This window comes from Sceloporus occidentalis, unplaced genomic scaffold (genome assembly GCF_023333645.1).
Source record: "Sceloporus occidentalis isolate IW3139 unplaced genomic scaffold, rSceOcc1.0.p SCAF_1, whole genome shotgun sequence".
NCBI lineage: Eukaryota > Metazoa > Chordata > Lepidosauria > Squamata > Phrynosomatidae > Sceloporus > Sceloporus occidentalis.
Window position 1 is genome coordinate 300,481,734 of NW_028316981.1, and position 27,665 is coordinate 300,509,398.

The window sequence follows — 27,665 nt, forward strand, 5'->3', positions numbered from 1 at the left end:
AATGGATATATATATATATATATATACATTATGTAAATTATATATATTATAAATTATATATATCATTTAATAAACAATAATAATATAATATTAATAATAAATATTTTATTTTATTATTTTATTATATTATAAAACACTTTACTACAGATATTATAATAATGTATAATTTCTAATATTAATTATAATATAAATATTATATCAATACCAATGAATAGACTTTGGAACCCCCCTAGAGAGGCAAGGATGGCTCTCTTCTTGCTTTCCTTCCACATGTAAATCAAAACATTATGCCATCAGGCATTTAGAAACTGACTTGGGTTAAGCCTTTATATGTTGTGTGCTGTTTGGTAGTTTATATATAGGTTTTTAACATTTTTATGGTTTTACATTTATAAATACCAATTAATAATTACAGTGGACCCTTGTTATACGCCGGTTTGGTTCCAAGATCCCCCGTGGATAACAAAATCCATGGATGCTCAAGTCCCATTGAATATAATGACATAGAAAAATGGTGTCCCTTATAAAAAATGGAAAATCAAGGTTTGACATTTGATATGTATACTTTTTTTGAACATTTTCAAACTGTGGGTGCTTGAATCTGTGTATAAAAAATCTGTGTATAAGAAGGGCCGGCCGTAATTGTATTAGTTTTACAATTGTATGAATATAATAATTATACTATAATCTAACATATATTCAATTATATAAATTATATATGTGTGTGTGTCTTTGTGTAGTGTTTATTATAAATTTCTAATAATAATTATACCCACACATATATAATACTGATGTTCAATTTTAAATTCAACTCTTAAATTGTATTGTAAAATCTTTTTAAATCCAAACCCACCAGTGATCCCTTTCTTTTCCACTAAAGCAGATGTTGGTTGAGGTTTTTAAAAGCTTTATAATAAAGTTTAAAACAGTTGGATTTAAAATGTAACACCAATATTACACACAGAGAGACACACATATTTTTTGTATATACATCCTACTATATATATATATGTATTCTATACTGTAATATAATAAATGCAATCTCCCGTTAGCTCAATCTAGCCTTTAGCAGTTGCTTTCTCCGTTTTCCTCATCTTGAAAGTTAAAAGGTGCAAATCTAAACACAAGCCCTAAGATAACATAATAAATGTGGTCTCTCTCCTTGCTTTGTCTCTCTCCTGGCTAGTGGGGGGGGGTGTTGTGTTGTGTTGTGTATGTGTGTATTGCTTTGCATGCTTCCCCAAAGGCTCTGGCCAGAGAGAGCCTCCTCCCTCAGAGAGGCGTGTCACTGCATTCCCACGTGACGCTCCTTCCCTTTCTTTTGGTCCTCCCAGGAGGGCGGTTCCTCCTCCTCCTCCTCCTCCTCCTCCCTCTTGCCTCCTTGCTTTGGAGGAGAGAGAGAGAGAGAGCTAGTCCCCCCACAAGCCAGGGAAAGGGATGCCTCACTCAGAGAGGAGCACTGCTGCTGCTGCTGCTGCAGAGTAAGGGAATGCCTTTGCTGGGCCCCAACATGGCTGCTGCTGCTGCTGCTGCTGCTGCTGCTGCTGTTGTTTCTGCTGCCTTCCAAGCTGCCAAGGGAGCCTGGCGCCCAGGTCAGTCAAGGGGGGAACTGGGGCAGAAAGACTGCTCTGTGCAGCGCTGCAACTCTTACTCCTCGGGCGCAACATGGTGGCAGCCAGGGCCAAGAGGAAGAGGGAGGAGGCAGCCCTGGATACATTGGAGAGTCACAGGCTGGGCGCCGCTGATGGCTTGCTCTTCTTTGGCTTCTACACTTTTGTGTGTCTTTTCTGCGGAGGGGGTTGAGGGGGGGGAGGACTGGAGCAGAAAGAGCCGAAGCACGAAGCAGGCAGCAGGGCTCTCTGGCTGTTATGCAAAGCTCCTTTGGCCAAGGCTTTCTCTTACGTAAGGGCTGCTCCCTCCTCCTGGCAAAAGGCCCTGGCAACTGGCAAAAAGAAACAACCCCCTCCCCAAAAAAGCCAAGCCCCCACTGACTCCAGCTGCTTGGTACCACTTTGTAAACAAACAAACAAACAAACAAACAGTCAGAGACCATCTCGCATTTGGAAGCTGGGGAAAGGGCTTCCTGGGTTGGATGGAAAAGGAGACCAGGGTTGGTGGCACTATTGCATCCAGATAGCATTTAGATGAAGGTATATTATATATATATATATATATATATATATATAGTGTGTGTGTGTGTATATACATACACTCTCTCTCTATATATATATATATGTATATATATAATTACTGTATGTCTATAATATATACAATAATATATAAATTGTATATAATAAATAAAGGATAAATAATACTTTTATTTTATTTATACCCCACTTTTCTGAAACAAGGGCAGTCAAAGCGGCTTACATGTTTTAATAAATATATAATCTTTTAATATATTATATCTATAATTATATCTTATAATATATATATATTCAGTGTATATATATATATCTATACTTAATATATATCTATATGTACATATATATTATATACAATTATAATTATATGCATAATATATACAGTAATATATACATTTTAATAATACCTACTCTATTTTAATATATATTATATCTATATCTTATTATAATATATATATATATATTCTGTGTATGTATATCTATCTACACTTTATATACATATATATATATAGTAATATAGATGTTAGTGAATATATATAAACATATATATATTAATATAATATACCTATAATTACATCTTATAATATATATAAAGTGCGTATACACACATATATACACTCATATATGATATATGTGTGTGTGTGTGTGTGTGTGTTATATGTGTGTATACACACACACATACTGTCATTTTATATATATAGATATATAGATATATGTATGTATGTAGTGTGGTATAGTGGTTTCAGCATTGAGCTACTCTGGAGACCAAGTTCGAAATACCCTCTCAAGCATAAAAACCCACTGTGGGACGGGGAGAGGGGAGAAAAGTACATTATGAAATTGTATACTTTGCACTATGTAATAATTTTATTTCGAATAACCACCACTGGGTGGCCTTTGGCAAATCACACTCTCTCAGCCTCAGAGGATGGCAGTGGTAAACCCCCTCTGAAACAACTTGCTAAGGAAACCCTATGATTACCATAACCCTATAAGTCAAAAATGACTTAGAGGCACACAGCAACACAACATATGTGTGTGTGTGTATTTAAGTTCAGTAGTACCAGGAAGACTTGCCTCATTTCCTTGATCAATACAAAGATGTTGAAATCTATCTGCCTGCCTATCTATCTATCTAAGGCCCAGTACAGACGGGCCCGTTGCGGCAGACCCATGATGTGCTAGGGTTGCTCGAGGGCGGGACGTGCACACGCCCTGCAACCCTAGCACACCATGGGTGCGCCACAGCTGCACAGCGCCAACCAGATGGGGCACGTAATGATGACATCGCAGCTGCTCCACGTCCAAACTGGGCGGCACAGCTGCAACATCACCACGCCGTCTATGGTGCTTTGCTGCATTGAAGCAGCACTGGGAAAAGGAGCCACTTCCAGGCGTTCCTTTTTTGCTGCACAGCAGCACCGCACAATTTGTTTGCTGCAGCACTCCTGTGGAGCAAAGAGAGGCACCGGGGAAGCGCCTCTTTTTGGCGCTCTGTACCGCACCTAATTCAGTAGTACAGTACCAGCAACATGTGTGTGTTTTGTTTGCCTTCAGTTAGTTTCTGACATATGGTGACCCTAAGGTCACAGGGTTTTCTTGGCAGAGTTCTTCAGATAATGTTTTCTGTTGCCTTCCTTGGAGGCTGAGAGAGTGTGACCTGCCCAGTGTCACCCAGTAGATTTCATGGTTAAGTGGGGATTCAGACCCTGTTCTCCTGAGGGGCAACGCTCAAACCACCACTCCATTGTGGATCTCTCTCTCTATATGTATCCACACCCATCCTGAGAGCTAAGGACAGTCCCTGCAGTGTAGACCTCCCAGTCAGGGCTGGGGAGGCAGCCAGGATCTTGTTACATGACATCTCCATTGTTGACAAGAGTTTGTAGAGAAGGAAGAGTATCTCATACAGACTTTCTGGCATGGTTTTATCCAATGTGCAAAACTGTCTTGGAAGTGGTAGAAGGAATACCTCTCGGCGTGATCCCCATAAGTGGTTTAGAAAATGCGAATGTGCAGAGCATGGGAAAATTAATATTTTGGGGGGATCACAATTCCAAGAATCCCCACGCCTACCAGCCAGGGGATTCTAGGAGTTGTTGTCAAAAAAATATTTTTCCCCCAAACTCAGAGTTTCTAATCCCACTGTTTTGTCAATTTTGACTTTCAGCTAGATAGCTAGGCTAGGAGATTGGTTTTATTTATTATGTTAGGCTCATATTCACATGTCTTTGCTCAGTCCCTGAGCGCCAAATGGATTAGCAGCTGAAATAGGTTCACTGAGACACAAAAATTAAAAACCCTCCCAGTTTGGGAGATCCCTGAGTTTTGCAGAAGGTCAGAGTAATTTTAGGAGTGAGGAGGGACCCAAAGGAGCAAATTCCCCCCACTTACATGTCACTGGCCTAAAATTAGAGATGAGTGATAAATTTGTACGTGTATTTTTAAAAAACTAAGAACTTAATAAAGTTTGCACAGTTCTTTGAAACAAGGCAAGGTCATTGGGACCAGCTACAATTCTGCAACAGCAAGCAAGGTTTTGAAATCTCTTATTTTTCATTTCTTGGGTGCCTTTTCTCTATTTAAAAATAACAGCTAAGTGCCTTACAATAATAAAACATAGCAGTTAAAAACCTTATATGATATATATAAAGTAGTACTTGTGAACAACTCATTGTAACGATACAGGTTGGATCTCCTTACCCAAAATGCTTGGGATGAGAACTGTTGGGGATGTGGGATTTTTTAAAGTTTTATTTTCAGATACCTGTATTTGCATATACATACATGATGAGATATCTTGGAGATGGGACCCAAGTCTAAACACAAAATAATGTTAGATATAGTCTAGCTGCATCTGAAGGACTGGAGTCTTTTCATAACAGCACAGACCTAGATGGGTCATTGATCTAAGACAAGTTCTCTGTGTTTATTTTATTGTTATTATTATTATTATTATTATTATTAACCTTTATTTATATAGCGCTGTAAATTTACACAGCGCTATACATACAATCTTTTAGTTAGACGGTTCCCTGACCTCAGGCTTACAATCTAAGAAGATAATGAAACATTTACTTTCCTAAAACCAGGCATAAAGTTCACAGGCAGGTAATAAGTTATCTGTGGTTTGTTGTGTTTCCTTTGTGCCATTTAGTTGCAAAAAGCAGCATCTGCAGTCATGCGAGCGCTCAGCTCCCTTGGAGATGTCAGTCAACGGCAGCAACAGCAGTACAGGCCAAAACAACAAAACCTCAAGTTCAACCTGAAAAGAGGTGAGATGTCCCTTGGTGGATGTTCGGCTGTGCACAAATCATAGCATGTGTATGTACAGGCATAGTCTTGCCAAAGCTTGGAAAAGATATTTTTGGGGTAACAACAACAAAAAAGGTTTGCAGAATCGTCCAGCTAGAATAGCCACCAGTTCCTTGTTTGATAGAAGGCTTTGCAGGAGGCAGGGAGGGCACTAGCTTGTTAGCAGCATGATAAAAATGCAAAGTGTGACTTAAAAATGAGTTTACGGTTGGCCCTCCATATTTGCGTATCTGATTATTCACATATTTGTGAATATGTTTGATTATGGTAATATGTTCTGTCTAGGAATCTCGTGGTCCTCCAGCACCACTCTTTGGTCAACTTTTGCCAAAAGCCTAGAGATTCCTAGAGAGAACTCTTTTCTAGACACTTGTAGGTCCTCCAGCGTAATTTTATGGTCAACCTCCAGCAGATGTTGACCATAGAGTTGGCCTGGAGGACCTAGAGATTTCTAGAGAGGTAATCTCTCAAGTAAAAAAAGTGTTTTTTATTTGTGTTTTTCCACTTTCATTGAGGTCCTGTGCCCTTAACCCCAGTGAATGTGGTGGCCCACTGTATTACAAAGCTGATGTTGTATGCACAGGGCTCTCGTAGCACCTTTGAGACTAACTGTGCAAAAGAAGTTGTAGCATTAGTTTTTGTAGACTCAGGTCTGCATCCTGAGATGCATGAGCTAAGTGTACAAAAGCTTGTGCTACATCTTCTTCCATAAATTTAGTCTCAAAGGTGGTAAAAATCCTTTTGCATATTTATTTATTTATTTCCAATATTTATATCTCGCTTTTCTCCTGCAGTGGGATTCATGGTTGGTTACAGTATATTAAAAAATACAAAGTTAAAACATTGAATACAAAAGTTAAAAATAAGCACTACTAACAACTAAAACATAGATTAAAAACAGCCTAATTCAAAACAACAATAATCATAAAACATTAAAACAGCACTCAAATAAAATCTGGAATAGTGATATTCCAGACTAACATGGCTCTGTCTCTGAAATAATGTTGTGGAATGAAAAAAGGGGCTCTGCAGTGTGTACACCAAATGTGGCCCTTGCTGGCCTCTGGAAAGTGCTTCCTTCTCCAAGCCCTGCTACTGGTGGTTAGCATAAGGGAAATTCATGCTGTCAGTGATCACTGGCTGGAGATTTCCTTCTTGTCTTGGGGCTTTCTCCTCTTCTTTGCGCAGTGTAGAATATCCAGGAAACAACATACTGCCATATATTTCTTGATCTGACATCTTGATTGTGAAATGCCTGCCCCTTGGAGGTCTGACTGGCAGTGATGGGTTTATTTCTGCTTCCAAGTCAAAACATGTCTTTTTATTGAAGGGCTGGAGATCTAATTTACTTCAAAATATGCCTACACATGTAAATCACTACAGCTTTGAAGTGCTTTTCACTGGTATTGTGTTCAATACTTCTATCTTTATGGTTTTAAATTGTTTATATTTTTCACTACCCTGAGATTCCATGGGAAAAGGTGGGCTATAAATATTTTAATAAATTTAATTTGTGTCCTGCTGCAAATACATGCATGAGATGGAGGCCCATTGAATACAGTGAGACTTGTTTCTCAGTAAACATGATTTATCAGTCACCTCAAAATGGTTTAATCTTGGTGTCTAAGGAGTAGGGTTCAAGTGAAGGCTGTGTGACAAAGCTGCAGTTTTATATTCTATCTGTTTGGAAGAAAAGTGTTCAGTGCAATCGAGGTCGTGTCTGCATGGACCAAATGGAAAGTCCTGAGGTCAGAAAGAGGCACCCAACCAACCAAGTGATCAACATTATGTACAATTGTAGTTTTGTGAGACATTTAGCCTTCTTTGTCAGAGAGCTCTGGTGCCACAACAAACTACAATTTCCAGAGTTCCATAGCATTGAGCCATGGCAATTAAAGCGATGTCAGCCTGGATTATTTCTGCAGTGCTGATGATAATACTGGGTGATAATACTGGGTATATTTAAGAAAGCTCTTCCCAAGAGTGATTGTAGACTCACTAGCATCAGCTGTCTTTAGCTTCTAAGAAATAACAAAAAGCAGTAAACAATTTGCATCCTTCATCTCGTGCTCCATCCTTTGTCCCAATATTTATCTCAGATATGGAGATAGCTGCTCACCTGATGTAAGAATTGCTTTCAAGCACAGAGGACACAAATGCATAGGAAATCAGCAGCTCTTGGTTTTATTTCCAGACCATGAATAATAAATCACTGCCTTCTCTCCATAGGAAACCTCAAACAGGGATATTGATGTTAAACATGGGAGGCCCAGAGACTGTAGAAGATGTCCATGATTTCCTTCTTAGACTCTTTCTTGATAGAGACCTAATGACGCTTCCTGTCCAGAAGTAAGAAATTGCTGTTGTATATCCTATCATCATTAGGAACATGCTGAAATTGCTTGTTCTTTGTCTTTTGTGTTGAATTCTTTTGGTTTAATGCTATAGACTGGTATCCTGTTAGGTGTTTATGTCATGGCAAACTGATTTACAATAAATAAAAGTGAATTGGGATGTATTCTCAGAAGGGAAGCAGAGATGTCATTATGCCTCTGGGACCATTGCACAGACAGTCAACAGCATACCATGGGGCCCCTTGCACCATGTGCATTAGAGTGCTATGGGACCTGATGTGCAAATAGGCATCATAATGCTTGTACATCAAGAACTCCTTATTGCACAACAGGACACTGCTTAGTATGCCTGGATAAAAGTCATCACAATTCACTAGAGGGATTGTGCATCCTTCCAGGTTTGCAACTACATCATTTTAGAGTTACAACCTGACTGACTTTATGTATTGTGAGCCTTGTCTACTGGTGTAGGACCCAGTATGAGGAGAGGAGCAAACATTTAATGTCTTATCTCAGACAGCACATTTTTGGCTAACCATCTTCTTTACATGGACAGTGGCCTAAATACAATTGGTAGTCCCAATGAGAAGAGACTTAGTAAGGCAATGAGATTTGTGTATTTGTCAGTTTACCATTTGGTAATTGATTTGATAGGTGCACTCTAGTTGGGATTACCAGTTGAATTTTGAAAGGCTGCATGCATATCAACTGAGGATCCAGTTTAAAGAGAATTAGTATTACTAGACTTTTTTTCAAGCTGGCAAACAAAGGAAAGGTAAGAATATGTTTCTTTTACTGATTACTGTCACTCAATATTTCAGTAAACTGGCCCCTTTTATTGCAAAGCGACGCACTCCGAAAATCCAGGAACAATATAGTCGAATTGGTGGAGGATCGCCTATTAAGAAATGGACTGCTACTCAGGGAGAAGGCATGGTGAAGCTGCTGGATGAAATGTCTCCTCAGTCTGGTATTTTGGGATCTTCACATTTTTGTTGTATTTATTTTATTTGTGTTATATCTCATGTTGTTAGTGTTGAGAGGTGTTTTTTTAATGGAAGAAGTTCACTGATGTTATCTCCTTTTTTTTCCTGAGTAGCGACAGCTACCACAGTGTAGAAATAATCCAGTTTGAGACTGCTTTAATCCAAAACACACTGTAGAAATAATCTAGTTTGAGACTGCTTTAAGTGCCCTGGCTCAATGCTAGGGAATCTTGGGAATTCTAGTTTATTGTGGCACCAGAGCTCTCTGACAGACAAGGCTGAATTTCTCACAAAACTACACTTTCCAGAATTCCCTAGCACTGAGCCAGGGCAGTTAAAGCAGTCTCAAACTGGATTATTTCTGCAGCGTGTTTTGGACCTATATGTTGCAATCTACCTGCACTCGTCTTAATGGATGGCTTATTTTAAAGGAAGACACAGCATGAATTGTGTTACAAAGGTCCTACCAAAAGCCAGGATGGTTTAGATTTCAATTTCATGGTTACAGGGTCAAGCCTCCTTTTTTGTCATGGACTATATATTTGTGGTTGTGCTGGCGGGGGGATTCTGGGCCCCCCAAAAGTGAAATGTTTCCAAGCTCTGCCTTATTGTGCCACATGGGAGCTTTCACCCAGACGCAAAGTGAGCAACTGCTTGAAACTTTCTTCATTTTATCAGCATTGTTGGGATAGGAGGGTTGTGTGGATGTGTCTGATGTAGTTTTATTTCAGCCTTAGTGCATGACCTTTAAAATATAATAAGTACCAGAGTTTGGACTGGTGACTCAGCCAATGCAATCTGGTGAAGTGATCTTTTAAGAAAGTAAGAATGGCTTTGCTGAATCCATCTTCAGTGATGGACTTCAATGATCCTTCTTCAGTGGACTTCAAAGATCCATCTAATATAGTAATCTTATTAGCAGTTGATAGTCAGAGGCACCTGAAGAAACTTCCAAGCCATGGTACGATGGATGTTATAGAATCTCAGAACAAGAAGGGACCCCAAAGGCCATGTAGTCTTCTGCCAGTGCACAGAATCCACTATTACATCATTTCTGATTGGTTGTCATACAGCCTTTTCTTTAAAAAAGGAGATGACTCCATCTTCCAAAACACCCCCTCCCCCTTAGACAGCATAGCCATCCCCTGTCTTGTCTTTAGCACCTGCTGTTCAGAGGTACACTGCCACAAAATGTGGAGGTTCTATATATGCTTTTTGTTATTCCTTGATAATAGGAGCTTGGAGCAGCCCTCCAGGGGTTGATACTGAGATGCTTGAATAATTTGAACACATGAGCATGGTTTGTTACTTTTGGAATATGTCCCTACCTTGCATTTAGTTAGCAGGAGCCCACAATTTGTAGTTGTGGGAGATATCATTCCACTATCCTTTTCTTGTACAGTTCTTATTGCTGTCGTTGGGCAAATGGATCAGGCTTGTGCACTTCAGTTTTGTGTGTGTGTGTGTGTGTGTGTGTGTTTCTGCCCTGTACAAGTTGAGGCTTCCTTATCAAAATGTTTGGGACCAGAGGTGTTTTGGATTTTGGATTTTATTTTTTATTTTGGAATACCTGTATTTGTTTATATGTACATAATGAGATATCTTGAAGATGGGATCCAAGTCTAAACAAAAAATTCATGTATGTTTCATATACACCTTATACACATAGCCTAGAGGTAATTTTATACAATGTTTTTAATAATGTTTGTTCATTGTGCATACAATGTTTGTACATTGTGTACACTGAACTATCAGAAAGTAAAAGTGTTACTATCTCATCCACTGATGAAAAGAGTTTTGGTTTTTGGAATATTTCAGAGTTTGAAAATCTGAATAAGGGAGACTCAACTTGTATAAGCCTTAGCAGTCTTATCTTCCAACAGCTTTTGCCTGGGGGTGTGCATTCTAGCCTGTTGTTGTTGTTGTTCAGGTAGTTTCCAGTGTATGGTGACCCTAAGATAGACCTATCACATGGTTTTTTTAAGCAAGATTTCTTTAGAGAAGGTTTGCCATTGCTTTCTTCGGAGGCTGAGAGAGTGTGGTTTGCCCATGGTCACCCATTGGGTTTACATGGCTGAGTAGGAATTCAAATCCTGGTCTCCAGAGTTATTGTCCAACACTCAAACCACTATGCCACACACTGGCTCGCGGGGCCCATATAATCAGCAATGAGACATTGAATTTCCAGCCAGGGATAGTCTGAGGGAAACCTAGTGGTTTAGGGACACAGTTCTACCATTGGCTGTAAGAGAATAATGAACACCAAAATGCTGAAATGCTTCTCTGCTGTATACTTATTTTCTGCATCATTTATTGTCAGTAAAGTTTACAGTATAGCCGTAACCTATGTTATGGTTTGGCACCAAATGAACTCTAGGGGAGGCCTGGAGCTAAACCAGATTCCAGAACAGAATAACATAGCCATCTCTCTTCAGTTGTAGTCCAACAATTATGCAATGCCTGGGAACGCTTCCCTGAACAGTTGAAGACCATCCTGTTCAGGGAAGCATTCCCAGGCATTGCATAATTGTCACTTGCTATTTGATGTTCTTTTGGTGCCTGTTTTATTGAATCATTTCCTATATTGCTATGTATTTTATATGTATTATCCTACTAGAGAGGCCCCTTCCCCACCACCACTCCCTTTGTGTCAAGTCTTTTTAGATTGTAAGCCTGAGGGCAGGGAACCGTCCAATTAAAAAGATTGTATGTACAGCGCTGTGTAAATTCACAGCGCTTTATAAATAAAGGTTAATAATAATAATAATAATAATAATAACTTGGCTCTACTGGATATACTGCATAAGGTAGTTGTGGGGAAATATGTGATCTACCAGATGTTAGATTGCAAACCCAATTCAGCCTAGCCAAGTACAGCCATGGAAATTGCAGTTACACAGCTACATGCCTCCTTCTCCCATGGTGTAAAGCAAGCAAATGCTCATTTCTGCAACTTGCATTTAAAAGGTTTCCATTTAGCTAGATCACCCCTCCATTCCACACATCCTTGCAGTTAAGCAAGAAAAAGTTAATAGCCCCACCCATCAGTTAACAGGTTCCTCCCTAGCATACAGGCCAGTAGATAAGGAAGGGCTAACGGTTTGCTTGATAATTACCCCAAACCACTTTGTGTGGAGATGTATGTGTCTTGTATCACAGTGCAAAACACTTTTGCACTTGCTTTTCTACACAGAAAGCCCCAGGTTCAGTTTTTGGCATCCACAGTCTAAAGCATTTCAGGTAGTAAAGAATGGGAAATGTCAATGCCAGCTCAGAAACTGAAAAGTACTTTGAAGATGAATAACTTGAAAAGTTGTGTTGAAGCCATCTGTAACTAAGCAGTGGGACCTAAGCGATTACTCTATTTATATTATCCAGGCAATACATTATCTAGATATGCTCAGTTGTAGGTGGCTTCAGCATGTTATTATAGCCATTCTTCCAAAGCTCAGTAACACAGACCACACTTGGAAAAGCTATACTGCATTACCTTTGAGCTTAGCCAAAAAAAGCCAAGAATCTATTTTAATTTTAATTTAATTTAATTTAATTTTTGGATTACAACCCCCAGAGCCCCCAGTGAATATGGCTGCTTTTAACACTGGTTGGAGTATTCTGGAAGTTGTATTTCAAAAAATTGTTTTTCCAAGCCTTACAGAAACCTTGTAGAACCACTCCCAGACACAGTAAACCATACGGTATGGAGGCTTGATTATCCATAGTACAGGGATCGGACTGTAGCTGTCAGCATCCCTCAATTTTAGATGTACTAGCTGGAGCTGCTGAGATTTGCAGTCCAATAACATCTGGGACACATGATTCTCATCCAAGTATAATAGCAGCACCCTATTATACAGCACCCTAATCTTTCCAGGCATAGGGTCAAATGAAGAAAGATCTGGTTAACCCACGCACATTATTTCAGCATTCTTTTGTTGTTAATTGCTGTCAGATTGAGAGACCACCAAGTCACTTTGTTATCAACAGCCATGATAAGAGTTTTGCAGACTAAGGGCCATGGGTTCCTTGATTGAGTTTATCCACCTGTAATACAGTCATCCTCTTTTCCTACTTTCTTCCACCTTACCAAGCATTATTGCCTTTTCTAATGAGCCATGGCTGGATCAAAACCACAAGCTTGAACCTTGATCATGTCCTGAACCCAACTCTCTTTTTTAATTTCATTGTGCCTTTGGTGTGTGATGTGTGCACTTGAAAAGCCGTAAGGCTGGGACTAATGTGTGCATGGAAGCAAACTGTGACAGCTCTGAAAGATGGGTTTCAAATGGCCCCTTACCTGAGCAGGCACATCAGTAGTTCTTTCAAAAAACAGAAAATAAAATAAAATTAAGCCTGTTAAAGGGGCTGAGGACTCAGGAGCATGAAGTTAATGGTTTAGGGAGTGTTATCTGCTCTTGTCAGACCTCATCACTCCCTCTTATTTCACAATGTGGTTTCCCAAGTGAAAGCCGCCCTGTCTCTATCTATTTGTACATCCTTTGCATCTTAACTTGGTCTCCCATTATGGCACAGGGGTTTCTTCTACCATAGTTGCATGCTAATGTGTTTTGCCTAGTGAAGAGAGACAGGCAGGGGAGGGATGCTTGAATCAACTCTGACATGGACATCCCTCCCTCCCCACTTTTGAAATCTATTTTAGAATGGATGGCTTGTCTCAGTTTTTGTTTTCCAATGATTAAAATCAAATGATGTTATCTTATGGGCATTGTTTTTATGGTAGGTCACTGAAAGCTTTTATATTTATAAGCTTTCATAAATATTTTTATTTTCTCCTACTGCAAGTGCTCCTGTAATTCTTTTAAACAGGTGTGCAACTCAGCTGCATTTCCTTCTAGATTGAAAGGAAAGAGACAAAAGTTTAACTTGTGTTTAAGCCAAAGTTAACCGCAATTAAAATCCTTTTGATTTCACTGGGGGAGAGGGAGGTGAGCACTGATGTATGGTGTAGTGATTGGACTAGGACTATGGGAGACCAGAGTTTAACTCCCTGCTCAGCCATGGAAACCCACCAGGTGACCTTGGGCAAGTCATACACTCTCAGCCTCAAAGAAAGGCAAAGGCAAACTCCCTTTGAACAAATTTTGCCAAGAAAACCCTGGGAAAGGTTCAGTTTACGGTTGCAATAAGTTGGAAATGAAGGCACACAATACTGGCCACATCCTCTTAACCTTGGTACTACAGCAAGGTACTACATTCTCACCTCGATCCACTGGGAAAATGTGCTAGTTTGTCCCTTTCCCCTTCCTTCATGGTTATTGAGAGTGTGACCAGCTGCCTTCTGCTTTCAGCCCCTCACAAGTACTATATTGGTTTTCGCTATGTCCATCCTCTGACAGAAGAAGCTATTGAGGAGATGGAGAAAGATGGCATCGAAAGAGCTGTTGCTTTCACACAGTATCCACAGTACAGCTGCTCCACCACAGGTGAGCTCATCTTTAAAGAAAAGCTGCTGTCAGGGTTTGACCTGAAGTGGGGGATCTGCCATGGTGATGATTCTGTTAAGGATCAGGGCTTGAATTTGTGACATGACAAGAATGAGTTTGCCTCTGATCATGTCTAAAGAGTTTTTTCCTCTTGCTGTTGCGTAGCATAAACTCCACTGTGCAGCTGGCATTCAGAGCCTAGGTTAGGACTCTCAGCTATATTGGAACATTAAAATGGTTCTAAATGGATTCCCCATAGGCCCTGGAATTTAACAGTGTTAGTGAGATTGTTGCTTCTCACTGCATGTTAGAGCTGTGAATGAGCAAAGCCCAGTTTTATGATCATCATCACAGCCTCTTAGTATTTTCTGTTTGTCCTCATACTGGAGAAATATTGACTGGCTTTCCTCTCACTTCGTTTTGATGTCCAGATCACTTTGGGCTATGCTGTTTTTATCCACAACTGAATTGAACCCAATCTGATCTCATCTGGAATTGGCACAAATTGGTTTGCATTGCCTGATTTGCTTTGGGATTTGTCCAGATAGGTTGCACTGTCCTTTTGGGAACCATTGATCTAAAGAGTTCCTGCCATTGAAATAATTACATCCAGAGTCTAAAATTAACTTACTGGGCCACTGAGAAACTTGGGTTTGGTGGACCATTGGTCTGATCCAGTCTTTCCCAACTTGGCGCTTTCCATAAGAATTGGATTATACGTTCCAGAATCCCACAACCTGACAATACCATCATGCATCCGACTCCCCTTATGTACTTAATAGAGTCCCTATTTCCTGTCTTTTTACAAAGCACTTTTAACAGAACTTCTTGTCTTTCTCATAAACTGTTGTTAAAGTTTCTGCTAATATTGTTTTGTTTATTTCAGGGAGCAGTTTAAATGCGATTTATCGCTACTATAATGCAAAGGGGGAGAAACCAAAAATGAAGTGGAGCACAATTGACAGATGGCCAACACATCCCCTTCTTATTCAGGTATGGAATTCCTGGGGAAAACTGAAGCTGGGAAATCTAGCCTTTTAAAAAAATGCAGAAAATAATTTACAAAACAGCAAGATTTATCAAAGACTCAGGGGACATGATTTAGGATTCTTAATGCAATCTCCAGATGGCTTTGACAATTGCCCAGTGGAAATGCCAGCTTAGGGATGATGAGAACTGTATTGTACCACTTCTGAATGGTGCCAGAGCTGGTATCTCTCTTGTATGCCCTGCTTTCCCTCAGGGGTATATCCCGTTTCCAGCCAGTCAACTGTCCTGAGAGGTTCAAGAGGTTTTTATCTGTCTTAGGTTTACTTAGTATGCACCATGTTCGAGGGGGGTTTAGAATCATAGAATCAGCGTTTGATCATAGTCTTTCCAGTAAAAAGCCTAGTCCTCCACCCACTATATTTGGGATGGGGAGCCTTCCACCTCATGGGTCAGGATTCTCCACTCTTCTTCCCACAAGTTTGAAAAGATTCCCCACTTCTGCAGTACAGTACATGCCATAGCAGTGCTAATGTCACTCAAATGTTGGCTAGTATTTGGAAAGGCAAAGAAGTGATGTCTTTGGGTATCCCCTGCATGGGGGTGTTGAGTGTTGGTTTGAGTGTTGGACTGTGACTCTGGACACCAGGGTTCAAATCCCTGTTCGGTCATGGAAAACCACTGGATGGCTTTGGGCAATTCACACTCTTTCAGCCTCAGGGGAAGGCAAAGGAAAACTCCCTCTGAACAAATCATTGGATGTTCATAAGTTAGAAGCAACTTGAAAGCACACAACATCAAACTGGTAGGATCTGGGCAGGATCCATAACAGCAACAACAATAGCAAGACATAGGAAGCTTTTTCTGTACTTTGACTATTGATGGAGCTAGCCCTTTATTATCAACTCTGAATAGGAGGGGTTGTCCAGGTTCTTATTCAAAGGTCTTTCACCAACCCTTGCATCCTAAAATGATAATACTTGAACCTGAGACTTTCTGCCTGCTAAGAAAGTTCTATAGCTCTTTTCCCCCAGACTGCACTGTGTTTACTTGGTATGTTCTATCTTTGAGGGGAACCCAAGCCTACAGCAGATAACAGAGCTTGGAAAAATTACTCTTTTGAGTTTAACCTCCAAAATCCCAGTGGCTTTTACTGGCTGTGGAGATTCTGTGCTTTATATTTAAAAATTCCAATTCCTGAGCATGATTCTAGGATCTGTGTTAAATAAGCCAACCTATGTATATCATAGGTCTTTGGTATCTGCTGGGGTTTGTTTCCAAGGACCCCCCGAGGATACCAAAATCTGTGGATGCTCAAGTCCCATTATATACAATGGCATAGTAAAATGGCATCCCTTATATAAAATGGCAAAATCAAGGTTTGACTTTTTGCATTTTCTTTGAATATTTTCAAGCCTTGGATGGTTCAGTCTGTGGGTGCAGAATCTGTGGATACAGAGGGTTGACTGTATTTGCTTTATGCACCACTGCAGTCCTGGCTTTACCACCAACTCTTGTTCACCCCACACTTCCAACTCAAGATTTCACCATTCATTGCTTGTATTGTTTCAAAACCATTTTTAGTCATTGTAAGAGTTAGAATTGCTTTCAGAAATGAAGCCTGAGACTTGAAGAAGGGTTGATTGTACATGTAACTCCAAATTGTCTTCCTGCATCTTGTGTGAAAGGAAATGAAGAGTGTATGTGACATTGAGAAAAGGAGCCTCCCATCACCAGCAACCCTAGCTAGCATAGCACAGGATGTTGTGGCTCAACAACATTTGGAAGACCACATGACTGGTTTAGTGTAACCAATCTCTATAATTTAGGAATGTAAAGAATTCAGTTTGCAATTGATAATCAAAAAATGGATCAACAGTAAAGAGCAGAATGAGCAAGAAAAAGACATTTGTGGATGTCAGCTGGCATATGTCAGCTGGGATACAAGGAATGGAATATAGAGTTTCATGGTGCCATGAAAAGGGATGTAGCTCAGTGAAAGAGAATGTGGTTTGTATACTGAAAGTTTAGTCATTTGTACGTTTGTCTGGAAACCCTAAAGTGCTACTGCCAGTCAATGTAGAACAGAAAGGTGGTGCATATATATTTTTTGTATAAATAACACATTTTTGCCTCCAGGTTCCTGTTTTGGAAGAAGGGGGCATGAATGGAGAAGATAGAGCTAAATCCATTGTCAGTCTTGTCTAGAACAGACTCACTGAAATCAAAAGAAATTAGTTGTGATTAACATTAATGGGTTTGCTCTAAGTAGAACTAGCATTGAATTTAGCCTGTGGTATTTCATGCTGTTTTCTTTAACTTTCTTTTCAGTGCTTTGCAGACCACATAGAGAAGGAGTTACCCTTGTTTCCACCTGATAAGAGGAAAGACGTTGTCATCCTTTTCTCTGCTCACTCTCTACCAATGTCTGTGAGTAAATCAATCTGAGACTGTTAGTATTTTTTTTATAGAGGAGCATGTTTTCTCTCTCTCCCTTTTTTACAAATTGAATGCTGATTTGGTTTACATTTTGACAATTTCAAGCATCTAAAAGCTGAGTACAGTATTATAGAAATAAGCATGCAAAGTAAAAAAGAAAAAGAAAGAAAAAAAAAAGAAAGTAGGATGTTAATATGTCAGGCAATATAATATTACAAAATCCCTGAGTCTAAAGAGAGAGAGATAGGAACCATGCCAGTTTTACTTTGCTCTCCTTTTCTTTTCAGTTTTTGATAGTGTGATGGAATACAGTTCAGGTTTGATCCATTCCCTTGTTTGTTTTTTTATTGTTCTGTACCTTCAAGTCGTTTCTGACTTATGGCAACCCTAAAGTGGACCTGTCATGGGGTTTTCTGAGGCAGAGGGTTCACTTTGCCCACAGTCACCCAGTGGGCTTCCCTGGCCAAGCAGGGAATCAAACCCTGATGTTCAGAGTCATAGTTCAGTGTTCAGACCACTACACCATGTTAGCTGCTAGACACAAAATCATCAAATTGCCTTTGGATTTTCTGCCATTATTGCTAACAAGTAAGGACAGCTTTAGATCCAGACCATTGGCAAAGGTTGTTGCTTAAGTTGAATAAAGACATAGCACAATGTTTAGAAAAAACCAATAACTACAAATGACAATAAAGGGAATATGGTCAGTAGGGGATGGTGGTTTTCAACTATTAATCTGAACTTTTGACATAGGTTTCTAAGGAGCTGAGCTTTACTGTAGTTTAGATATAAGGTTCTGCACCTTGGATAGATCTTTAAATTTTTCTCTCCTCATAATATTAATTAGACTATCAGCTGAAGTTCAATGGTGGGAGGTTTAGGACAGCTGAAAAGGGAGCATTAGAACCAGCAATGTGGAATTTGCTACCAGAAGAAGTAACTGTGACCACAAACATAGATACCTGTAAGAGGGACTTGGAGACATTCCTCAAAAGATGGTGTTTTCAAAAATTTTACCAAAGATTAAGACAATATGATTAAATTGGCACAAAATCTTGGATACACAATTAAATTAGAAGATTGGGAAAAAGTTTGGGGAAAGTATCTAAAATTCACTAATAGCTTTATATTAAAAGAAAATTTCTATAAAATATATTTTAGATGGTATTTAACACTGGAGAGAATCACCAAAATATCTAAAATTGCAAAGGACTCCTGTTGGAAATGTAAAAAAGTAAATGTACACTATATCATGTGTGGTGGCATTGCCCTACAATTAAAAAATTCTGGATATTCATAAGAATATAGCGGTAAACATTCATTTCCCCATGAAGCCTGAACTTTATCTGCTGAATATGATGAATGTGATAGAAGTGGTTTGGAATGTAGATATAAAATAGAAGTATGTAAAAGGGAAAATAAACAGAAAAAAGAGAGAAGGGTGAAAGTAGGAAAAATAGGAAAATAGATGACCTAACAAGGGAAAAAATTGGAACAAATAAGAAACATTTATGAAGGGAAGGAAGGTAGTATAGTACTTAAGCAACTAGAAAAGGGGAACAGAAAAAAGAAAAATAGCTATAAAATTTTACTATTTGTCAGAATCCTTTGGTGGGAAGTCAGGGGAAGATAGGCGGATAGGTAATTTAGAAGTAGATTGGAATGCAGTGTTAAGGAAATAAGGGGATAGCAGGAGGGAAAGGAGGAGCAAGGTCAAAGGAAAAAGATAAAAGGAGAACCAATGATATCTAATACAGGAGAGATATAAGAAGGAAGTTAAAGTAAGTGAAGAAGGTAGAGAGAGTGAGAAGGTAGGAGGAAGTAGATAAGATATAGAAAGGAACACAGGTAAGGCAAAGACAAGAGTAGTAATGTAGGAGATTAGAAGGAATGGAGGGTAGAAAGGAGAGAGAAGGGGAGGAAAAGTGTGGGAAACAAAAAGGAATGTATAGGAAAGCAGGAAAGGTAGGTAAAGAATGGTATTGGAAAGTAGATTTGTAAATTGGTAAAGGAAGGGGGAAAAAGAAGGAAAATGGAAGGTTTATAAGTAAAACTTAAATGTACAGCTAGATTTACCTTGTGATTCTTTCCTCCCATTCTTCTGGCCCTATCCTTTGTATGTTTTAGTGTTATCATTATTATCATTGTTATTATTAAGGATATTCTTTAGAACTGTTTACCTACTCTATTCTTCATTTGGAGAATCGGAGGGTAGTTTTTTATACATTTAAACAGAAGGAAAAATAACGAACGTGTTGCAAAAGAAAACCCATTGGAAGAAGCAAGAAGAAGAGAAATGAAGGAAAAGTAATTTAAAATAAGGGGAAAAAAAGAATACAACAAGAACAAAATCAAGATAAAAGAGAAGAAAGAAAACATTTGTCAGTAAAAAATGGACATATAAGAAGGATATTTAAAGAAAGAAACCACATCCAGAGAGAATATATGAGTCAGGATAAGACTGTGTATTAGTCAGTTTATTAACTTATAAAAGAAATTGTAAGAAATGCCCAACTTGGCTTTAATAGTTTCAGTTCAATAAATATTAAAAGAAAAGAAAAGAAAAAAGAACATTAGAACCAAGAAGCTTCTGACCAACCCAGGAGAAAGGCCAGGGTATAAATGAAGTAAATTAATGAAAAAATAACAATAGGTTATCCTTGTAGCCATGAGTTTGGAGACACATGGGACTGAGCCAGCCAGCATAACCCTGAGGTCATATGAATTCACAATGGGAGAGGTCAACTGCATGGCCCATAAACTTCCAGGATGCCTCCAGTTGCTTTTTGTGATTTGTGTAAATTTGGTGCCATCTAGTGGATTTCAGCTGGAGCAAAAGAAGTTGCAATAGTTAACAAAGCTAATTTTTAGCTTTTTGTCTCAGTATGAGAAGAGGGAAGGAAAAGGAGTCTTGTGGCATTTTTGACTAGTCAGTTTATTTCACCTGCAATTAAAGAAGTGATCTGTAATCCACAAATGCTTGTTCTGAGATAAATTGGTAAATATTCAAGGTACTACAAGATTCCTTTTTCTTCCATCTTTAAAACATACCGAAGTGTTCCCATAGCAATGTGAAGTCAAAGGCTTTCACAGCTGGCATCCATAGTTTTTTGTGGTTTTTTCGAGCTATGTGTCCATGTTCTGGAAGAGTTTATTCTTGACATTTCACCAGCATCTGTGGCTGGGATCTTCAGAGAATGCTGGCATGGAAGCCCATAGCAGTTGGGCCTGCAGTTGAAAGGTAAAACTGTCACTTCATCTGAAGAACTTCCAAGTGAATATTGTTGTCACTAGTCCCCGATAAAGATGACATTGGCTCAAAATGCCTTCTTGAAAATTCTCCTGTATAACTTAAAAGTTGACTTCTTCCCTGAATGCTGACCAGCCATGTATAGAAAGGAGGCTTGAGTCAGCTTGCAAAAACACAAGGCTTTCAGAAATACCAGAAGGGAAAAAATTAAGAGGGAGGAGATACCACAAAGTGTAATACAATCAGTGAGAAGGAAGGAATGGAATATAGTGTCCTGAAAAACGATGGCGCGTTACAGACCGCCTAAAAGCGGGCGGTCTGGCGCCGGCTCCATTAGCTATGCCGAGAAGCCCCAGTGGCCAGACCGCGAGGCTTCCCGGCGCAGCTAAAGAGGAGCGCCAAAATGGCGCTCCTTTTTGGCCCCCGGAAGTGGCGCCACAAGGTGCGAGGCACGCACTCTCAGCGTCACTTCCGCCGCGCCACATCTGGACGCTGTGCATCCAAGACGTAAATATGGCAGCACCCATATGGACGGGCACTGCCATTTACTACGCGCTTCGTGCGTCCTAGGGAGAGGGGCAGTTAGGAAGGTGAGAACCTTCCTAACCCTAGCATGCCCCTTCCTAATCCTAGGACGCGCGGAGCGCGTACTAAATGGCGGGGTGTAACCCGCCTATATGTCCTTCTGTCTGGAAGCTTGAAGCAGGTGCTCTTTACACTACAAGGGATCCCACTTGTTTTCTGAATGCTAATCGAGCTTCTGTAGCTGCTAGGTTGTGTCTAGGTTGTGTCTGGTGGCACACAACCTCAAATACACAACAATCACTTTTCCCATACCCATGAGAAGTACCTTGTTGCTTAAAACAGCCAAAATTAAAAAGCTCCAACAAACAGCGTGAGAGCCAGTGTGGCACAGTGGTATGAATGATAGACTAGGACTATGGGAGATTAGGATATCAACTCATAAAAATTTAGAGTTGGAAGAGACCCTAAGGGCCAGCTAATCCAACTCCCTGCCATGTAAGAACACTCCTGACAGATGACTATCCAGCCACTGTTTAAAAACCTCCAAAGACAGGGACTCTACCACACTCCAAGGGAGTGTGTTCCACTCTCGAACATCTCTTACTATCAGGAAGTTCTTTCTAATGTTTAGGTGGAATCTCTTTTCCAGTAGTTTGTATCTCTGCTCTGCCACGGAGATCCGCTACATGACTTTAGAAAGTTACACTCTCACCTTATAGGAAAGCAATGGCAAACCACTGAACAATTCTTGCCAAGAAAACCCTAAGATAGAGTCATCATAAGCTGAGCCTACTTGAAGGCACATTACAAAATCAACAAAGAGTGCCTGAAGAAAAGAACGAGATGGCACCTTCATACGTTGTGTGTACAAAAGCTGACCTTTGGCAGTTGAAACATTTTTTCAGTATGGGCGGTGAGGGCAGCAAGCTAGTTTGGATCATTTGGTGCTACCAGGCAAGCCCAATGACTCTCCTGTCCTCTCCTCCAATGTCTGGCTACTGCCTCCCCACATTTGCTGCCAGAGACAACTCTGTTACTGTGCCTGATGTAGGGTTGCTAACATACTTTAAACCCAATCCTGGTTGCTGCATTTTCAATGGTGCTCTCCCCTAAGTTGCGGAACCTTCACCAGAGAGGCTCACCTTGTGCCTGTCTTATAGTCATCTTTGTGCCAGGTGTTTTATCTTGTAACTTGCCTTGAGGAGATTTTACTCTGAAAAACAGCTTCAAAATATGTCAGATTAAATAATTAAGGCAAATAAGGGGAATCTGTTGATTTGTATGTGCTGTTGCATGTGCAAACTAATTTTAGGTTTGCAGTGGAGCAGGAAATGTTTTATGGTGTTTACATTAATCCCAAGGAAGTTTTAAAGATTGAAAATTAGACGGTCTTTTTCCCCCTTCTTTTTTGCTACAGGTAGTGAACCGTGGTGATCCATATCCACAGGAGGTGGGAGCTACTGTTCAGAGGGTTATGGAGAAACTCAACTATTCCAATCCATATAGGCTTGTTTGGCAGTCCAAGGTATGTGAACAGATGGAAATTTCACAGCCGCTTCCTGCAAGTCTGAATCTGCTCTGTTCACTGTTATATTCACTCAGTCCACATTTGCAGGATAAGCATTTGCAAATTTGATAATTTGTGGATTACTGTATTTGCCCCTGCCCCCAAAAAGATGTTATCTCTAGGCATCTTTAGGTCCTCCAGTGCGATTCTGTGATCAGCTTCTGGCAGAAGTTAATCATAGAGTTGGGCTGGAGGACTGACAGATGCTACAGAGAATACTTCTCTAGGTATTTTATAGGTATGGAGAGAAGATCTGCTGGACTTTCCCCCTTCTCCACTGCTATTCCCTTCTCCTTCTGTGTCTTGTCTCTTTAGATTGTAAACCTGAGGGCAGGGAGATGTCTAATTAACAATTTGTAAGCCACTTTGATAGCCTTTTGGCTGAAGAGCGTAACTCTATGATCAGCTTCTACCAGGCGTTGACCATAGAGTCATGCTGGAGAAACTACAGATCTTTAGAAAACTGTTCTTTCGGGTAAAAAAAATATAAACTCTATATTCACAATTGGGAATTTCTTCCACTGAGAGGAATGCTAGAAACATTGTCCTTGATATGGTAAGTTTCTAGTATGAAAGAGAGTTCCATACATGAAGTTGAAGGCTTTTATGGGCAGCATCCATAGCTTTTTGTGGGGTTTTCAGGCTGTGAGTCCGTGTTCTAGAAGAGTTTATTCCTGATGTTTTGCCAGCAGCTGTGGCTAGCATCTTCTCTTCTAGTCTCATAGCCTGAAAAACCCACAAAAAACTCCTTACCTTTGTGACCTTGCAGACATTGTATATGTCCACCAGACAGCGGTGCAGCCTTTTTTTCTAGTCTGCCTTTGTTCATTATAGTGGATTTGGTACAGGAGAACCTTCTAGCTGTTTCTGTTTCCTGTCTGCCTTGTAAAATTTTCAACTCTTTTGTAAAATACTGCATAAGTTGCATAAATAGCAGCAAAGGACAGATTAATGCTTCTCTCTCTCATTCTGCCTTTGTCCCAGGTTGGTCCTATGCCCTGGTTGGGTCCTCAGACAGATGAGACGATCAAAGGGCTTTGCCAAAGGGGAAAGAAGAACATACTGCTGGTTCCAATAGCATTTACTAGTGACCACATTGAAACCCTCTATGAGCTGGACATTGAATATGCACAAGTTTTAGCCAATGAGGTAAAATTATTCACTGTTTCCTTCCAGTAACATTCTGAGAAGTGGATGGTATGGATTGGAGGATAAAGGATGACACCTTCCCCACCTACTGCCCTTCAGATACCTTGGATTATAATTCCCATCATCCACAGCCATTATGACTGGTGGCACCAAGCTAGAGAAGGCTGACATGGAAGGAAACAAGCGACTGTTAATCTTGATTACTTTAATTCTCAATACTTTTAGATTAAGGTTGTACAGCCTCAGAGAAAAGCAGTGGCAAACCTCCTGTGAATAAATATAGCCAAGAAAACCTCATGTTACGTTCATCTTAGGATCGCCATAAACCAGAAATACTACCGTATATACTCGACTATAACTTGAGAAATTTAAACCCCAAAATTGCCCCTATAGGAAAAACTCCCCATTTAAATCCAATTGCTTCTCCTTTGCTCCGGTGTGCAGTTGCTTCTTTTTCTCTTACCTTTTGCAAGCCCTGGCTTCCCATGGAAAAGCCTCTCCATTTAAATCCATTTGCTTCTCTCTTGTTCCGTTTTGCAAAAACCCAGGCTTTTGACCCTGAAACCTTCCTTCCACTTATACATGAAGTTGACCTGTACATGAGTATATACGGTAAACAACATTTAGTATATTTATAAACTGCCTTTCATTCAAGGCTGGCTCCTGAAGCAAATCATGGCAGTTAAAGTCCACTGTGCTAATATATTTATGAGGGAAGGCTGCATTCTTGACATTCCCTTCTTCCACTTAGCTTTCTTTCACTTAGCTGTGGCTGCCATATTTCTGGGGTTATCAGTACTACACAGTAACAGCACTTTGGTAACCATTTTAACTATCATCTTATGGAATCTTAGAGTATGTAGTGAGATATTTAGAATTTTCTGTAGACAAGGACCATAGCTGTCCAGTGAAAAATTCTGTGTACCTCAAAAACTGCCTCAAAAACCAACAAACTCAACAATTCAATAGGTTAGATCCAGTTAAAATGCTATAACTGTGCAGTATGGCTAAACTCCAGGTCCCAGGCTCTTTCTCCTGAGAAAGCAGTTTCTGTAGGCTGATGATAAAGAATTCAGCCCTCAGAAATGTCATTCTTTCCATTTGGTGAACCATTGGTTAGTTTGATTAGCAGATGTTTAGTGCTGGTTATAAATACAGATTGAGTCTCCCTTGTCTGAAATGTTCGGGACTAGAAGTGCATTGGATTTTGGATTCCCCCTCTCCCCCCCCCCCCCCCAGATTTTAGAAAATATGCATATACATGAAATATCTTGGAAATGAGGCCCAAGTCTAAACAAGAAATTCATTTATGTTTCATATACATAACTTGCGCACATAGCTTGAAGGTCATTTTATACATAATATTTTAAAATAATTTTGTGCGTGAGTGCAGCACACTGAACCATCAGAAAGCAAAGGTGTCACTATCTCAACCACCCATGTGGAGAATTTTGGACTTTGGAATATTTCAGATTTTGAGATTCTAGATAAGGGAGACTCAACCTGTAACAGGAAAAAAAATAGAAATATGAAGTCGAAGGCTTTCATGGCTGGCATCCATAGTTTTTTGTGGGGTTTTCGGGCTATGGCCATGTTCTAGAAGATTTTCTTCCTGATGTTTCGCCAGCATCTGTGGCTGGCATCTTCAGAGAATGCTTGGCTATTTCCAGGCATGGCCACATAGCCCGCCCCCCCTCCTAAAAAAATAGAAATACTTCACCACATTTGCAAAAACCAAGGATGGCATGTCAGGTGGGCATAAGGTTGATGCCACAGGCTTAGGGGGAGGGACAAGAAGCCATCTCCCTGAGTTTAGTCTTATAACAAACTTGTGACAGATGTGCAGAGAGAAACTATGGAGTTTGGATTCTCATAAAAAGCCTCATAGAGCATTATGGAAATAGAGGGCAGCAAGGCTTAACTTGTACCGATAAGTAAGAGATAAATTAAGTCCAGTTTGAACTCCTTAATTCTTAAATACTGTCTGCATTGGCCTTGAAACAGAAGGTTTCCTGTAAAGTCTACCAAAACCAAGTTCAGAAAACATGCAGGGGGAGCTGTGTTGGCCATTTAACAAATACAAACAAAAATCCATCAGTTATACCTTTGTTGGCTATCTGAAATGCACAATAAACTTGTTGCAAGCTTTCAAAGCTCCATGGACCTCTTCATCAGGTAAGATGTTACAAACCAAATAGGAGGGGAAAAAACAATTGGAGATGTTAGTCAGCTGCCTGCATGTGGTTTCAGTCATTAGTAAAGATGTTAAGATGGGGAGGATATCTTTTGCAGGTAGGCTTCTCCTCCTTCTGGCCATGTGGCAATAGGGAGATTTTCAAAGTCCAGGAAATTTAAAGTCCATTTGCATCTCAACAGGGACCCCTCTTTTGCAATCCAATATGTCTCCATTCCAATGACGTCACAGGCCTCTTTGTAGACAGAGAACAATGGATTCCTCAAGAAGTCTCCATGTGTTTGCATCAGGAACATTTTAGTGATGTAGTGGTAAAACGTGAATTCAGTACAAATTTAAGAAGAAAAACATTGTTTTACCTTGGTTAAAATCCCAGTCCAGTCCACAGGCTGCTCTTCATGGTTCCCCTGTTGCAGCTGCAATGCAGTACCTCACAATACAGAAAACATGCAAGGGGAGCTGTGTTGGCCATTTAACAAATACAAACAAAAATCCATTAGTGATACATTTACTGCACAATATACTTGTTGCAAGTTTATAGTGTTGCCATGTTTTAACTGGTTTCCTCCTCCTCTCTTTCTCCAGTGTGGAATTGAAAACATTAGAAGAGCAGAATCCCTGAATGGAAACCCATTGTTTGCTAAGGTAATTGTCCTCCCTGAGAGAGAGAGTCCCAGTTCATCTAGGAAGATACTGCTGAGGTATAGCTACAAGGAGAGAGGGGCAAAAATGAGAGCACTGCTTCCCCAATAAGAATTTTGTCTTCCTCCAAATGAAATTTTCCTTTAGTCCTCAAATTTCTACCATTTCAGAGTGAGAAATCAGAAATCATTCACACCTAGTACTCTTAATGTTGGTTATATTCACATTCTCTTGACAACTTTGCCTTTCTTTCTTTCTTTCTTTCTTTCTTTCTTTCTTTCTTTCTTTCTTTCTTTCTTACTATTATTTTATTTGGAAGCCTCAACTTTATTTCTCAATGCTCAGCTGAAACTTTAGGTCACTGTAATGCTAGAAATTTGAGCACTAAAAAAATTGGAGGGAAGGTTTCTTATTGGGAGAACAAAATTCTCATTTCCCCCACCCAGCTACACACCTGTAGTGGACTCCTGTCACTTTACTCTCTTGGCCAATGGAGATTTTGTTGCAGCCACCCCATTTTATCCCAGGAAAAAAAGGGGAGAATTATCCTTATTGGATTATAGTTTCTAAGATAGACAAGAGGAGCATCTACACTGTAGAAATGATGCAACCTGACACCAGTTTATCTGCCATTGTGCCATCCTACAGAATCTTGGGATTTGTAGTTTT

General features: G+C 39.8%; 1 protein-coding gene across 1 annotated transcript in view; it reads left to right on the forward strand.

Annotated features, from left to right (window-relative positions):
- Positions 1-1,435: 1,435 nt before the first annotated feature.
- LOC149324157 (ferrochelatase, mitochondrial) overlaps positions 1,436-27,665 on the forward strand; it is a 33,685-nt gene continuing 7,455 nt past the window's right edge. Inside the window, exons 1-10 of the mRNA XM_089497212.1 lie at positions 1,436-1,592; positions 5,302-5,419; positions 7,689-7,808; positions 8,635-8,783; positions 14,109-14,243; positions 15,130-15,236; positions 17,562-17,660; positions 22,862-22,969; positions 23,996-24,160; positions 26,940-26,999. Of these exons, the coding sequence (XP_089353338.1) occupies positions 1,490-1,592; positions 5,302-5,419; positions 7,689-7,808; positions 8,635-8,783; positions 14,109-14,243; positions 15,130-15,236; positions 17,562-17,660; positions 22,862-22,969; positions 23,996-24,160; positions 26,940-26,999 (1,164 nt within the window). The 5' untranslated portion in view covers positions 1,436-1,489. The remainder of the gene's footprint in view (positions 1,593-5,301; positions 5,420-7,688; positions 7,809-8,634; positions 8,784-14,108; positions 14,244-15,129; positions 15,237-17,561; positions 17,661-22,861; positions 22,970-23,995; positions 24,161-26,939; positions 27,000-27,665) is intronic.